The 16,899-nt window shown below is 42.3% G+C and overlaps 1 protein-coding gene across 1 annotated transcript; it reads right to left on the bottom strand.

Moving 5' to 3' along the window:
* Window positions 1-1,206: 1,206 nt before the first annotated feature.
* Window positions 1,207-12,404, bottom strand: LOC149316550 (uncharacterized). The gene is made up of 5 exons (XM_089518313.1): window positions 11,645-12,404; window positions 10,859-10,960; window positions 10,519-10,587; window positions 9,763-9,978; window positions 1,207-1,304 (listed from the first exon to the last, which is right to left on the bottom strand). Exons 1-5 carry the CDS (start codon window positions 12,174-12,176, stop codon window positions 1,207-1,209), a joined length of 1,017 nt encoding a protein of 338 aa, XP_089374439.1. The 5' UTR covers window positions 12,177-12,404.
* Between the last annotated feature and the right edge of the window lie 4,495 nt (window positions 12,405-16,899).

Genomic DNA, 16,899 nt, shown 5'->3' with positions numbered 1-16,899 from the left:
TCTCTATGTCTTTCAGTGCAACTTTTACTTAAAGTTAACCATAGAGTTGCCCTGAAGGACCTAGATATTCCTAGAGAGAACATATTATTATTATTATTATTATTATTATTATTATTATTATTATTGTGCTTTAATTATATAGCACTGTAGATTTACACAGCACTGTACAGACAAACAATAAAATACATAAAAGTAAACCTGCCCATGGCGTATTAATCAAATCCGTGAATAATCCGCAAATATGGAGGGATGCGTGTATACTTGTTGCAAGCTTTCGAAGCTACATGGGCTTCTTTCTCAGATTACAAACCAAACAAGATAAGAAGAAAAAACACAAGAACTGGAGATGTCGATCAGATGCCTGCTTGTTGTTTCAGTCCTTAGTAAAGATGGTATACTGGGGAGGATATATTTTCTGCAGGCAGGCAGGCTCCTCCTCCTCCTCTTGGCCATGAGGCAATAGGGAGTTTTTCAAAGTCCAGGAAATTTAAAGTCCATTTGTGCATTTGGGTTGGCCGATAAAGATCAATACTTTCCTTCTGCCCCCCCCCCCCCCTCCACATGCATGCTTTCACATCAGTATTGCAGAAGCACATTCTCCTTGGTTCCAACTGACCCTCTCTTTCCTCCCATCTTCTTTGATCTGTCTCATGCATTTGAGAGCTGTTTCCTTTCCTTTGCCAAGGCCTTCCCCTGAGGCTGAGAGAGTGCGACTTGGCTAAGGTCAGCCAAGTGGTGTTTGGCAAAACAAACAAACAAACCCTCTCTCTCTCTTCATAAGCGCAGCCTTGCTGTGTCTGTTGGCATCCCTGAGGAAGAGGGGAAAGAAGATACTGGTCAAAGGCACGTCGGGGGTCGGAGAAAGAGAGAGGGAGAAGGAGAAGGAAGGCAAAGGAGCACCCGGGGGCTCCCCAACGGAGGCGGCAGCGGCGGCATCCGCTCCAAATCCCCGGAGGCCACACCGTGCTCTGTGGGCGGCACCACCAGCATCTCCTCCTCATCTTCTTCTTCCTCCTCCCTGGAGATCGTGGAGCTGAACGTGGGCGGCCAGGTGTACGTGACGCGCCAGGGGACGGTACTGTCTGTGCGGGGCTCCTTGCTCTGGAGGATGTTCTCCGAGGGGACATCCTCCTCCTCCTCGCCTCGGGACTCGAAGGACCGCATCTTCCTGGATCGCGATGGCTTCCTTTTCCGCTACGTGCTGGACTAGGAGCTGGTGCTGCCGGAGAGGTTCCCCGAGAAGGGCCGCCTCCAGAAGGAGACCAAGTACTTCCAGCTCCCGGACCTGGTCCGCCGCTTGGCCACTAATATGAACGCCATTCCATGAGCATGATATGTTAGCAGACACAAAGGCCTAATCTGCACAGCAAAAATAATGCAGTTTGACACCACTTTAGCTGCCATGGTTCAATGCTATGAAATTCTGGAATTTGTAGTGGTTTGAGAGATATTTAGTCTTTTCTGACCAATTGCTCTGGTGCCACAACAAACCTCAAATTCCAGGATTCCATAAGATGGAGGCATGGTAGTTAAAGTGGTGTCAAACTGCATTATTTTTGCAGTGCAGGTTAAACCAAAGAACTGTTCAGTTAAACTGGACAGCAGTGGGCACATATATCAGAGGGAGGGAAACAGGTAAAGAATATTTTCTTGCATGTGCTGGTTGTGTATGCATGTGAATTTGTGTGAATTTGAAACCAGGTGGTAATTTAATAATAGAATTTGACTACCTAGGAAACATCACCAATAGGGCTGTCCTTTCATTGTACAGTGGACCCTTGTTATACGCTGGGGTTTGGTTCCAAGATCCCCCGTGTATAACAAAATCCGTGTATGCTCAAGTCTCATTAAATATAATGACATAGCAAAATGGTGTCGCTTATAAAAAATGGAAAATCAAGGTTTGATATTTGAAATTTACACTTTTTAAAAACATTTTCAAACCGTGTATGCTTGAATCCGTGTATAAAAAATCCATGTATAAGAAGGGCTGACTGTACTTGGGACATAACACTGCTAAGCCACATAGCCCTTGGGACATGTGACTCTATAAGGTCAAGTGAAGCCTTCAATGAAATAATCACATGCCTCTTCCATTTTGGGTGTTTTATGTCAGCATGCTAAACTTTGCCTTGAAGTACTGCAGTTGATATTTGGGAACACTGCTGCCCACAAGGCCTTCAAATTCACCAACACATTTGTGTACATGGGACAGTAGCAGCATTGATTGCTGGCAGTGAGTAGTAATAATGGTTGCTAAATAAAACAGATTTTTTTCCCTACCACCATGTCACCCTGAGCCCCTCTGATCTCCCCTGATTTTGATAGCTAAGCAGAAACAGCTTATTGTTTGGTAGAACATCAGGGAATTTCAGGAATTCCATATAGAGGCAGGCTAGGCAAAAATCTTGGTACGAACCGGTCAGAGATACTTGCCTAGATGGAATATAGGTCTAACCTAGCATAAACCCTATGTTTCCATGATGTTTACCGGGGGGGGGGAAAAAAGCTTTGGGATTATTTAGTCATATTGGTGTGGTACAGACCTCCCAAAAAGGGAAGCCTCCCAGTGCCTTTTTCCCCCCACAGGGAAGCTGCAGCAGCCAAACCGCATGGCTTCCCTGTGGCAGAAGAAGTGCACCACTGGCACACTCATTATGCAAGCACCGTGTAACAATGGCGGCGCTCATGTGTACAGGGCACTGCCATTTTGACGCCCTCATCACGTGCTAGGATTGAGGGGCATCTGGAAGCCCCACCCCAAGGCAACCCTAGCATGTGATGAGGGCATGCTTCAGGGCACATATGTACATGGCCATTGTTTATAAGACCAGATCATAATATAATATTGCTTGGGTCAAAGGTATCTAAATGGTAAATGGAAAAGGTAGCCCATTTTTATTCACTCTGTTCATTTCGTGCAAATGAAGCCGTGGAAATCAAAATTGTACCTCATCAAGGACAGAACAGCCTTCCACAATTCTAGCACACTTTTGACTATGGGTGTTTTTAAACTACACAGTGTATCACTGTCATACTACTTTAACTATTGTAGCGGTGTCCTACAGAAGCCTGGGATTTGTAATTTGGCAAAGTATCTAGAATTTGTTCTCAGACAGTTTTACTGCTTATTTACACAGAATTCTAAGTAAGGTGGGCCCTTGGTATTCGCTGGGATTTGATTCCAGGATCCCCTATGGATACCAAAATCTGTGAATGTTCAAGTCTTATTAAATACAATGGTGTTGTAAAATGATGTCTCTTAAATAAAATAGCAAAATCAAGGGTTTTTGTTTTTTTTGCACACACACACACACACACATATGTATAGCAGTGGATCCAAAGTGATGTGAAACTGATAAACTGTATACTGTAGATACATCCTGCCGTTCTCCTGACAACTATTAGAAATTCCCTCCTGAATAAATTGTTTGTGCCAAGAAAAAAAGGGAGCAGGAGCAAGGAGAAAACACAGAATAGCTACAAATCAAAAATAAAATGTTTTGACTCCCTCTCAAATTCTGTGAGTAAAACAAAGCAATTGAAAAATAAAAGGCTGTCCTGAAAGCACTTTCTGGCCTGGAGTAAGACCATTGAATCAGTGGGATTTACCTATGTATTGATTTGCTGATATACTACTTTAATTGGTACTAACAATATTTTAGCCACAAAGAACAAACTTTTGCCCATTTCTGTAGGACAGTGACAGACCTTCAGACTGTAGGAGAAGAGAAAAGGACTTCCCAGCTTCACACAGGGGGATAGAATACCAGATTGTCTATTGTTGTTTATTGTTATTGTGTCTCTTCAAGTTGTTTCCGACTTATGGCGAATCTATCATGGTGTTTTCTTAGTAAGATTTGTTCAGAGGGGGTTTGCCGTTGCCTTCCCCTGACGCTAAGAACATGGCTAAGCGGAGTGCTACTCTGATAATGGCTTCCTCTTTACAGAATGCCCTCTTGAGGGAAGTTCATCAGAACTGACTATGGAGTTTATCATACTGGGCGGATCCCGTGCAAAAACGTGATTTAAAGTGGAAAAAAATCTGCAAAAGCAGGTTGTTTTTCAAACGATGATTAGGCTTATCTCGAACATAAATTAGAAATAAGCCGCAAAACTGGGTAGTTTTTCAGATGACGTTTGCATCAGTGAGAAATAATGTGACATTAATCTGAACGCAAAGTCGACAAAACCCTTTCCTTTTTACTTTTGGGAACTTCCCAAAAGTAAAAAGGAGTGTGTTTGTTAACTTTGCATTCAGATTAATGTCGCATTATTTCTCATTGATGCCAACATGTCTGGACAAACAACCTGCAAAAGCAGATTTGAAATTCCAATTTCTGCATGGGATTTAACTAATTTGCCTTCATGTGATAAAGTCCTATTTATCCTTTTGACATACAACCCAAACATAGCTGTTCCAGAAAGCTTTAGTTTCTTTTTCTTATGGCTTTATTGTAGAGCCTTTCTTTCATGACAGTCATTTTGCTCTCCTTGAGTGTGTGGTCATTTTACACTGGGTATGTTCTCAAGGATGAGGATTTAAGCTGTTTTATAGCAATAGCAATAGCATATACATTTGTATTTGCTTAGCAGTGAACTCAGCACTCTCTAAGGACCTTATCGCACTTACAGTTTTCCCGTTCCGTTCATGTCTACAAGCCAGACAGATCAGGAAACGGGCTGACGACGAACGTTATCGCATTAAGTGTTGTCAGCGTTATGCGATCGCAACAAGAACGATCGCTATCGCACTCCGCTTTTCAATAGAACGACCTGTTGTCGTTTGTGGACCTCGCTGTGAATGGATTTCACCGCACAGCCGAGTCGCATCCCGATGACGCCCCGAACACCCCCTGTCTTTGCGCATGCGCAGTTCAGGAAAAAATTGGCGCGCAGTTTCAAAAGGGAGCTTGGGTTATTCTCTTTCCCTCCTTATTCCCTGTCGACATGGATTCCCATGTATTGGTTCTTCTCCATGCCATTGCCCATTACCTGTTTATGGAGCGGGAAGGGAGAAGAAGGAGGGCACTGTTTTACCGCTTGCATTTTAGAAAAATAGCTCTCAGGCATGCCCTTGCTGAGCTCATGAATGCAGAGGACGTTCCCCCCACAGATCTGCTGGAATGGCTATCTACCTTTCCATCACCGCAGAGATGGTGGTTACGTCCAATTCTTAAAAAGAATTGGTGGCGTGAGGAGGTTCTGACACTGTGGGCTGATAACATGTGGGAGACACATTTCAGAATGAAACGTGCCATTTTTTTTGAACTGGTACAAGTGCTCCAGCCCGACCTTGAGAGAAGCTGCAGTAGAATGAAGAAGCCAATGTCTGTAGAAGAGAGGGTGGCAATGACGTTGTGGTGGTTGTCGAGCCCTCTTTTGTACCGTAAAGTGGCATCCAGATTTGAAGTTGGGAGATCATCGGTTGCCGAGATTGCTGTGGAGGTTTGTCTGGTGATTGAAAAGAGACTTCTAAAAAAAGCTATTCAGCTTGGAAATTATCACATGGTAATTATTTCCATTTTTATCAAACTAGAAATCATTGCATTTGTAATATTGGAAGTAAGATATTATTATATTGTGTAATGTTGCTTTGTGTATGCTGCATCCCAGCACAGACATGCATACACGCATACAGTGATTTAATTACAACCATATATACACCTGTACATGCACACAAACATCAATAACATCAATGATTTAGATAGAACGCTGTAGGGTAATGTTTTTATATTTTACGTGTAAAGAAAATTTACACTGATTGCTGCAGTTACTTCATGAAACCTGTCCCTAGTTTTGGTATGGGGATGCTTAGATCTTGATTTCCTGCATGGCAGGGGGTTGGACTGGATGGCCCTTGGGGTCTCTTCCAACTCCATGATTATATGTCTATTTTTTTGGAAAGATTATATAACATTTAAATTTTAAAAGCAATAGTATACAAATGTTAATGTCACATGTTCTGCAGCTGACAACTAGACATGTAATGTGCATGACTGGCTGCCCAAAAACAGCAATGTTTATTTCGCATGTATATCACAGCGTAACATACAGCAACGGTTATTTTTCTTTATTGTTCACTCAGATAATGGACGGTTTCCTTAACAAGGGCTTCCCTCATTGCGTTGGGGCAATTGATGGAATGCATATTCCAGTTAGCCCACCACGTGGAAAGGAGGAAGAATACCTCGATCGTAAGCAGGGATACTCCATCACGGTACAAGGGACAGTTGACCATCGCGGAAGATTCATCGACGTGGAACTGGGACATACTGGGAGAGCGCATGATAGCCACATTTTCAGGCACTCCGCTTTGTGGCATGCCATGGATGAAGGATACTTTGTTCCTGGCAATCCCACCATCAATATTGCTGATGTGCGTGTTCCACCATTGATAATTGGGGATGGAGCATACCCTATACAGCCGTGGCTCATGAGGCCGTTTCCTGCTCCGAACTGCCCTGAACAGGTGTACTTTAACAAATCATTAAGCAGGGCAAGAAACATCGTGGAAAAAGCTTTTGGCCATTTGAAAAGCAGATGGGGCTGCCTTGCTGGCAGACTCACAGTGAAAGAAGAAAACTTTGTTACTGTGACTGCGGCTTGCTTTGTTTTGCACAACATTTGTGTTACTAACGGAGAGGTGCTGCATGATGACATTGAGGCACCAGCTCCTATTGTTCTACCACCCATGCATGCCAATCAGAAACAGTATGATATTAACAGGAAAAGGGAGGGCGAACAGATAAGAAATGCAATTGCTGGATGGATGTTTACGAATTTGCGGCGATAAAGTTTTTACTACTGGAAGCTACGAAAAAAGAATATCGTCATCCATGTGCCTATTGTGACATTACTCCCTTTTCATATTCAAATGTAACATTCTTTACGTTTCACATGATGCGATCTCAACATTTCCTAATAATTAATTCCTGGAATAATATGGGACAGGTAGCCTGTCATAGTGTAAATAGCGTTGCTGAACCTTACTGTTCAATCTATTTCAGCTACAGAAAATGTATATGTTTCTGTAGGGTTATTGTATTGTTCAACACAAATATGTTTATGTCAAAGAAAGCAAACACAATGATATTGTTAACCATTAACAGTTATGTATTTAAAAAAATAGAACAACAATAAAGAACAGTTAGTGCATGTCTCTGTTCATGTGTACATATGCAGCAGTATATTTGGAACATTACATGTTTTTATTTCTAGTTTTCCACATGAAAGAACAATAAAGGTTTTGAGGAATTAACTATGTAGTTTTTCCTAGAAAACGGGGAATGAATGCATTTATAATTCGCTGTTTCTCTCAAAATACTATTAACTTGGTACAATCCCACTTTGACTGCTGTAGCTGCCTCCTGTTGTTGCATTCTTGGAGTAGCCGTCCCAGGGAGGGGAATTTAGAATTCGCAGGCAGACCACATGTCTTCATGAGAATTCAAAATACTACTCCTTAAAGTTGCCAATCCAAGAATGCAACATGAGGCAGCTACAGGAATGAAAGTGGAATAGTTGCAGTTTAAGAGATTGGTGCGATAAACAGCATAGTTAGAAATATGGCAGTAAAATGTAATCGAAACATTTTTTTAAAAAGAAAAAAGGTAGACTGCAAAGTCTGTGAACAATATCATTGGTTAACGATTTGTATCTGATCACATGCTAATATCGTAAACTCTGCATATCGTATATAGGCTTGACATTACTTAAGAACTACCTGGAGACGGACTCCTACCTTGCGATACATATACAATAACATCCCAGATTAATCTCCATACACACACCTTACACACATTTTCCCTTTAACTTTCGGTAGCCTTTACATCAGTTAGGTCACGTTGTAAGGTGCGAATATGTATAGAATTGCCATACCTATCCAAATTAACATGGGATCCGGTTTAGTAAAAATTTCCATTTCTAGCTATTCTGACGGTACAGTTAAGCACTTTCTAAAACCAATCAGACAGGAATAGTTCTTCAACAATCTACACGGCAGTGCTTGTAATGCACGCTTGTTCACATCAAGGACAACAACATTTAGTACTACAGAGTACGCTACACCCAGTGCCCTGTTGTACTACATTACTATAGACAACCATGCAGTCCACCAATTTCTATATAGAACAACATTGAAATATCTCGAACACTTAGATTGCTTAGATTCATTTTTTGATTTCACGGAGATTGTGTTAGCTGCAGTTTATTAGTTTAGAAATCCCACATTGGGAACATTCAACTATCAAACGAGAACATATACGGGCAATGTTGTAATGCATGTTACTGCAATAACGGTGCTTGTCACGGTATAATCTTGGAGTGCTACTATTCCACTATGCGTGCTCCTGCTACCTCATGTTGCAGACTAGGGCCTGTTACAGACTGCAAAAATAATGCTGCTTTGGGTGTCTTTGGAGGTATGCTATTTAAATGATGCATGCATCCTAAGAATCCACAAGCTGCACCAAAAACTGCACTCCGGTGCTTAGGAATGGGGTGTGACTTTGGTGCGACCTCTGGACTCTTTGGACCCATGCATCATTTAAATAGCATACCTCCAAAGAGACCCGAAGCAGCTTTATTTTGGCAGTCTGTAACAGGCCTAAGATTAGCTAGTTTAGGGAGGGGAATGTAGAACTCTCAGGCAGAGAAGATGTCTTCCTGGGAATTCAAAAAAAAAATCTTTAACTCTTCCGATCCAAGATTGCAACAGGAGGCAGCTTGACCTGCCACAGTGGAATAGTAGCACAATAAAAGATCAGTGTGATAAACATCCATTTTTCTTTGTTATTATAGGAAAAATGCTGGCAACATGTGCCAGTACATTATGTAACTATATAAACAATACCAACAAATAGCAAACCCTTCATATTTCTATTCTGATATCTCTTGACCGTATATATTTGATTGTAAGCTTTTTAAACAGATCCCTATAACCAGGGGATATGGCCCATCATTTCTATATATTATTACTTGCTGCATGCATGATATTATATTAACTATATTAATATATTAATATATTAACTATATTAATATCATATTAATATTATATAATATTAACTATAGGGACAAACATTTAAATGTGGTGCCACAGGAACGCAGTGCAGAATTACGTGTAAGAGGAATATTCTTTCCCTAACCCACAGTTCTAAGGTGAGTACCTTTGCCTTTTTTTAATACATCTGCGAGATCGTGTATTAGCAAACTGAGAACATTCTTCTGACTGGGTTAACAACCATTGGCTTTGTGTTTATGGTTCAATTTCCCGATGTGAGTAATTTCCCTGAATTACAGAATCCACATGCGTGACAGACGACATACTGCTTTCTGGAATTTGATTATCATCTTGGTCTTTACCAGTGCTGCTCCTATTTTTCTCTGGTGCTGCATATTCAATGTCTACATTATTATGTAGGGGTACTAGGTCATCATCTGTTTCACTATCACTGCTATTATTATACGTTGTCAGTCCAAACAGAGTAGGACGACTGTTATGGTAGTTAACATGTTCTTTGATCCTTGTATATTTGCTTGAATGTGGTCCTCGTTGTAGCTGTTGCAAAGTTTCTGGAACCAGGATTTCAGAGGTTTGAGAATGAGCTCCTGAATTGTCAGCATGGCAATTGTCAATGTTTAGGCTAGTGGGTGGTCTGCTCTTACTTAATAGATCAACAATAGTAGACATGCAATGAAGTAATTGTTTTCTGTCCTCTTTGCTCGAAAACACATCCTCTTTCATTATATTTATCAACTCGCTCTCTTTACGGGCACTTTCATCCATCCTTAGTAAAATTTCTTTCTGCAGATTCTCTCGCTGCTGTCTACTAATTTCCGTTTGCTGGTTGGTATTTTCCATGATGGTTCTCGCTATTAGTTCACCCCTCACCGCTCTTCTACTTCTGTTCCTTATTCTTTGCAGACGTGTATTTGGAGACATGTTCACCACTGTAAACATGTCATCCTCTTGATTTTCTGTAGGGGAGATAAAGGAAATATTGTTCATCTATATCATTGATAAACCATTTCTTGCAAGTGTAACAGGGAGATTAAAATTAGGCACCCCTTTCAGATAATGGATTATCTGTAAGGATCTATTTTTGTTAAGCAAGCATTCTATATGTTCTTTTGAAAATTTTCTATTCAGCTTCCTTGTGTTCTTAAAATAAGACCTAGATAAATAATATTGGTGCCCAAGTTTCGTCTTATTAATCCCATTGACCATGTAGTGTTCACATTCTCTATATCAGAGATACCCATAACATCTAATAATACTGGAAAGTTTCCTCAAGGTACGGAAATCACTATACTGGGTATCACACGTCACGCATATTTGCAATGGCATAGACACTTGTAACGGAAGACACCAAAACAATCGTAGAAATATATAGGGGAATGGAAGACTTTCTTTTCATTAATATTGATCGTTATCCACACATTATTATTCCTGTATTTCTTAGCAAGCGCAACATGCCGAAAGAAATAGGTGATAGTCCCCGGATGATGGACACTAACCTTCTCTTCCATCCGAAATTTCGTTCTCTTGTTCTGGTGAGTTACAGCTGGAATCGTTGTTATCTGCAGCTGGATAAACAATAAAAAACAAAGTTAAACACACAACAGAACAGCAGCTCTCTGAAAGAAACACTAAGTAGTACATACTACAAATATTAGTTTTAAACTCATACTGCTCTCCATTACACATATATCTCTATCTACTTTTAAGGATATGTTTGAGTCCCGAGGGTAGAGGAGGGCTCATTGCATACTGTTGTGCTATTTTTTTAGGAATTACCTGTAACATATCAAGTTCTGTCAATGAATGGAGCTGCAGACCACTACATACATGCATTACCTTGTGGACTGTTATCTGGTCTTGTGTTGGTGAATGAATTATTTCCAGTCTCCGAAGCATGACGTAAGGCTCCTTCACTTGTGTCCATAGTTGTGTAGCAAGCTGTTTTCAGTGTTTCAAATAAAAGGAAAATAAATACTTTAGGTTCAGAAACAGTTTTCTATGAAAAATTTACTTGATTTGTCAAAGATTCACAGGAATGTTGAACATGAATTTAGACCCTGGTGGAAATGAAAAGCTATTCACTATTCACAATTGTTATGGAATTGACAAGAAAGGAATGAGATGACTTGGCCAACGCAACTTCTGTTCTGTTGCCTGTAATCTAGCAATTAGACAATATTTAAATATAGCAATGAAATATTAGGTGGACCAGAATAATAACTATCCATGATTCTTTGCCGAAATGTCATTGGACAAATCATTACCTCAACAGTAACCTATGGAAATCTTGGCACATACACACACACACACACACACACACTCTCTCTCTCTCTCTCTCTCTCCCTCTCCCTCACGCGTGGACACACTCCCACTCTCTCTCTCTCACACACACACACACACACACTCTCCCTCCCTCCCTCCCTCCCTTCCACCCACCCTCACACACACGCACGCACTCTCTCTCTCTCTCTCTCTCTCTCTCTCTCTCTCTCCCCCTCTCTCACACGCACACACACACACAGACAACCACATTCAAGCACCATAAAAAATAAAAGGGTAAATGTACTGTTCCTGTAGTAACAGTAATGATTCAACGATAGCTTGACACTACTTGATACTCACCGTTTGTGTTCCTTCTCTCACATGGAGGTACCATGGGGATGTTGGATGGGACTGATTTCTGTAAACCCTTCCTATTTTTTCCACTGGGATCGGAACGTCTGGACTTTGCAGTCTGGTTTCCTCTAGTTAGATCAATACTCCTGGACAACCTATTCACAACAATACTTGCGTCTCCATGCAAAATGTTATCTAGTTCTTTAAAATAGGGGCAACTAATGGGGTCTCGCCCACTCATTTTGTTATAGTTTACCACCTTTTTGTATTCGAAACGCATGTGTTTGGTTTTGTTTCTGCACTCCTGCCCTGTTCTAGCATGATTCCGCTTCTTCATCTCTTCGGCAATGTCTTTGAATATGTCCAGATTCCGATGAGATTCCCTCAGTCTGTCTTGGAAACGCGCTGCCCCCCAAATATCAAGCAAGTCCAAAATCTCATTTCGACACCAAGGGACACCCTTTGTTACTTTCTCATTACTGCATACGGTGTTTTGCACGTCCGTCCCGGACAGAGATTGTGACATGTCTCCCTCCATTTTTCCCTTTAGATCACCAACGCTCCACAGGAAACCTCTTTGAAAACCCGCCGCCACAATAAGGATGGTGGATTCCTATTGGCTAATTGTACCGGAAACACGTACAGCCATTTCCTGTACACTCTAGGAATATTGGGAAACTCGCTGTCCCTCTCTGCAAAAACGCGGAAGAGACATTGCAGCCGCCTCCTGTCACATTATGGGGTTGACAGTTTTAAGGAGGGGTGTATAGAATTCGTAGGCAGGGAAGTTCTCAGACTGAGAAATCAATATACCACTCCTTAAAACTGGCAATCCCACAACAAAACACGAAATATTAATTCAAAGTTCTTTATGTAATGCCACTACAGTGTTGTAATCACTGATAAAAAAAATCCACAACAGTAACGAAAGGAAATATTTATCTATTACGTGATGTCCCTCCATCTAGAACTGCTGTAAATGTCCTCGGAAAACTAGTGCATACAGTAGGACAAAATATAGCTATCAATGTTAAAAAAAAATTTTAAATGTTATAAGAACAAGGTAGATTTTCTCCATAGCTTTGTTCTTTCATTTGTCCCTGAATTAATTGGATATTTCAGGCAAAGCTACCATTATGTTGCCATTATAGTCCACTATTGCCAGGGAATAAATGTAGGACAAAATGTAGAACAAACAGTAGGACAAATGCAGCACCAAACTAAAGCACAAAATGTTGGACATTTTAGGTCCTAAAGTCATGGCTTACTTTAGGTCTTCAGTTGTCTTGTTGCAGCGGGACAATTATTCAAAACCTAACATACCTACCCGAGATTGTTACCTGATATCAAACACAGTTTCCTGTTTTTTTTTTTTCATATACAAACATGTCTACATGTTCTATAATTTTCACTGATGAAAGTCGTTAAAACATCTTGCAAGGGGACCAGGTATAGGAAAGATGTCATGATGGACCATCGTTACTGTAGGGACTGGACGGGGATGGAATTGGAACGCGTAGGATATCGCACACGGGGGATTTTACGTTCTCATAACGTTTACTGGAGAGGGAGGACGGAAACAAATCGTTGGGGACATTTTACGCGAACGGAACGGAACGGGTACGCACTGTAAATGTTTCGGTAACGAGGCTGTGCGATAAAATCTGTTCCGTTCCGTTACCGTACAGACCTCGGATCGTTTAAAAACGCGTCTGCAATAAACTCCTAAGTGGTTTACAATCTGTAAACCAATTGCCCTCAACAAGCTGGGTACCCATTTTACTAACTTATGAAAAGATGGGAGGCTGAATGGACCTTGGAATCCTTGGATCAAATTCACAACCTTGTGGGTACAGTGTTGGCATTTAACCACTATGCCACCAGGACTCCCTCGTTTTGGATGCATTTGTGGAAAGAAGTGGTACACTTTTTATTTTAATTTTAATTTTAATGCCCCATTCTTTTATATAGTGGTAAAGAAGCAAAAACAATACAAAGCAAGGCATATTTCACTTAATGGTGCTAGTGTCATAACCACAGCACAAGCAGGATTATTTCCTGATTTGAAAAACAGAGCCTTTTTCCTAGATCTACCTCTTATCCTTAATCCTTTCTCATTGGGGCCACCACCAAGCTGTGGGACTTGGCAGAAGTAATGAAAAAATAAACATTTTCTAGGCATCCTTGCTTAAAGATTTTATAGCACTGCCTGCAGAACTATAAGGCTAGGAGGACTCAACACAGAGTGGCAAGTTCTTACTAATTTTGCCTTCTTGCAGGTGGGGAAAAAAAATTCCCATCCATTTCCATTCAAACATCCTTAAATATGGAAAACATTCATGGGTAGCTGTGATGGCCGTTTAACAAATGCAAACAAAAATGTACAATATACTTGTCGCAAGCTTTCGAAGCTCCGTGGGCTTCTTCATCAAGCAAAATGTTACAGATCAAACGGAAGAAGAAAAAAACAATTGGAGATGTTAGTCAGATGCCTGCATGTTGCTTCAGTGCTTAGTAAAGATGGTATACTGGGGGAGGTTATATTTTGTGCAGGCAGGCTTCTCCTTCTGGCCATGCAGCATTAAGGAGATTTTCAAAGTCCAAGAAATTTAAAGTCCATTTGCAACTCAACAGGGACCCCTCTTTTGCAATCAAGTATGTCTCCATTCCAGTGAGGTCACAAGTCTCTGCCTCAGTCTCCCTGCCTGAGTTAGGCAGGGTGGCCTCGGGGTTGGGGTCTCCTCGTCTATTAGTGCTGCAGGACTTCAACATCTATGTTGAGAATGCCCTTTCAGGAGTGGCTTAGGACTTTATGGCTTCCGTAACAATCATGGATCTGTCCCAAGTGGTATCTTGCTGCTGGGCACACTCTGACCTTGTTTTCTGTGCCGGGTGGGGTGATTATGATCTTAGTATGGTGGAACTCTCCACAGTTCCATTGTCATGGACAGATCATTATCTGTTCAGGTTTAGACTCACTGGGACTCTGAACCTCTGCAGGAGTGGAGGACCGATTAGGAAAGTCCGTCCCAGGAGCCTGATGTATCTGGATGGATTCCTGAGGGCTCTTGGGGAGTTTTCTGTCACCTTGGCAGGTGCTTCACTTGAAGCCCTGACCAACCTTTGGAATGAGGAAATGGCCTAGGCCAGTGATGAGAAACCTTTTTGAGGACACATGCCCCAACTGCTTTTTTTATGGCACTGGGCTCTACCTGGTGCTGGGGGTGAAGCTTCTGCCCTTTAAAGGGTGGGGGTTCTCCCGTACAGGGAGCGGGGCTTCCACCCCATTTTTCTGGTCTCCAGCTGTCCGGAGGATAGGAGCCAGAGACGGGAGCCTTTGGCTTCTTGCCCTGGGGTTTGCCAGCATTTGAGGGTACCTTTGGGTCTCACAGAGGCTGGAGTATGGCTGCCAGAGCAGGGAGCCTCTGGTCGCCACTGCCCATCCTTTCCCTGCCTCTGAAGGTCCCTTTAGGTCTCTCAGAGGCCAGTAAATGGGCTTTGAAGGATGGCTGCCAGAGCAGGGAGCCTCTAGTCACCTCCCTCCTTCATTTCCCGGTTACTGAGGGTCCCTTTGGGTCTCTCAGAAGTTGGGAAACATACTTTGGGGGATGGCTGCCGGAGGAGGGAGCCTCTGGTCCCCACCCTCCGTGATTTCCCAGCCACTGGGGGTACCAAAGAGACCCTCAGGGTTGGGGAAATAGGCTTTGGAGGACAACTGCCAGAACAGGGAGCCTCTGGTGGCCGCCATCTGTCACTTCCTGGCCACTGAGGATCCCTTTGCATTAGGGTTAGGGTTGGCAGTTGAGCTTTCCCAGGCTTTCCTTTGGATGTATTTGGTGGAGTGGAAAACCAGTGATAGGCCTATACAGCGCCGCGTGGGGGAAAGCAATGGCGTGTGTGCTCATGGCATGTGCACCGCACCACACCGTGAGCTCACCCCCCATTATTTTCAATGGGGCTTCAGCACACACATTTTTTCTCTTACTCAGTGGTCCAGAACAGATCCCCCAGGTAAGGGAAGCCCCCCCTAACAACAACAACAACTGGAACTCCATTTTAACAAACCAGTCTGTTTCTGTAACAGAAAGGCTGGTAAAAAAAGAAGAAAACTAATAAATAAACATGTCCCCTAAAAGTCTTCACTGATGTTAATATCCATCCATTTGTGTTTTTGGCGATGAATGACTGTGCTTATAAAAATTAAAAATTTGGTACCTCAGAAGTAGTAGTTCATTAGACCCATCAGTGCAGTTGTGGCAAATCAGATGTCTATATCAGGCCTGCACAACATACGACCCCTAAGGGTCCTATAGGCCGGCCCTTTTCGGCCGTGCAGGAATACATAGGATCAGAGAGCTGGAAGTTACTACTAAGGGTCATATAGGCCATCCCTCTTCGGATGTGCAGGAATACATAGGATCCGAGAACTGGAAGTTACTACTAAGGGTCATATAGGCCTAGCCTCTTTGGCTGTGCAGGAATACCTAGGATCCGAGAGCTGCAAATTACTATTAAGCGTTATATAGGCCAACCCTCTTTGGCCGTGCAGGAATACATAGTATCCGAGAACTGGAAGGTACTACTAAGGGTTATATAGGATACCCTCTTCAGCCGTGCAGGAATACATAGGATCTGAGAGTTGGAAGTTACCACTAAGGACCATATAGGTCTAGCCTCTTTGGCTGTGCAGGGATACATAGGATCCTAGACCTGGAAGTTACTACTAAGGGGCATATAGGCTGACCCTCTTCAGCCGTGCAGGAATACATAGGATCCTAGAGCTGAAAGTTACTACTAAGGGTGATATAAGCCAACCCTCTTCGGCCGTGCAGGAATACAGATAATTCAAGACAGTGGGAAGGGAAAGGAATAACTGGGATAATTGGAGAGTTTGCAATGGAAGGAAGCTGAGGATGAAGGGGAAAAGGGAAAGAGAAACTGGTACATTATTAAAAGCAGCTGAGAAACTGGGAGGTCAGAAGGTCTGAAGAAAAAAAACAGCAAAGTGAACGAACACACACATTACTATTTAACATAACCATTTTTTATTATAAAATAACCATACTAGAACTGTCTTTCGCCAGGCTTTTTGGACTCTCTGCTGCTGGTTTTGCCTCTTTGGTCTGCTGCTGGGCTGATCAACAGGGAGCTGGTTCATCATCACCCTCCCATTCTCTGCTGCAGATGGCAGGCGGGCGGGCGGGCGGGCGGGCGGAAGGAAGGAAGGAAGGAAGGAAGGGGAAAAGGAGATTTCCCCCTGA

Source organism: Sceloporus occidentalis, unplaced genomic scaffold (genome assembly GCF_023333645.1).
Source record: "Sceloporus occidentalis isolate IW3139 unplaced genomic scaffold, rSceOcc1.0.p SCAF_3, whole genome shotgun sequence".
Taxonomy (NCBI): domain Eukaryota; kingdom Metazoa; phylum Chordata; class Lepidosauria; order Squamata; family Phrynosomatidae; genus Sceloporus; species Sceloporus occidentalis.
This window is presented reverse-complemented; position numbering and strand designations above follow the sequence as displayed.

What these genes read in the sequence shown, in the direction of transcription:
- LOC149316550 (XM_089518313.1), bottom strand. Translation starts at nt 12,176, where the DNA reads ATGGAGGGAGACATGTCACAATCTCTGTCCGGGACGGACGTGCAAAAC. An exon ending in AATTTCGGATGGAAGAGAAG is followed by an intron (nt 9,979 to 10,518) that starts GTTAGTGTCCAT and finishes TCTCCCCTACAG; the next exon opens with AAAATCAAGAGGATGACATG. An exon ending in TGAAAGTGCCCGTAAAGAGA is followed by an intron (nt 1,305 to 9,762) that starts GCGAGTTGATAA and finishes CGTTCATATTAG; the next exon opens with TGGCCAAGCGGCGGACCAGG.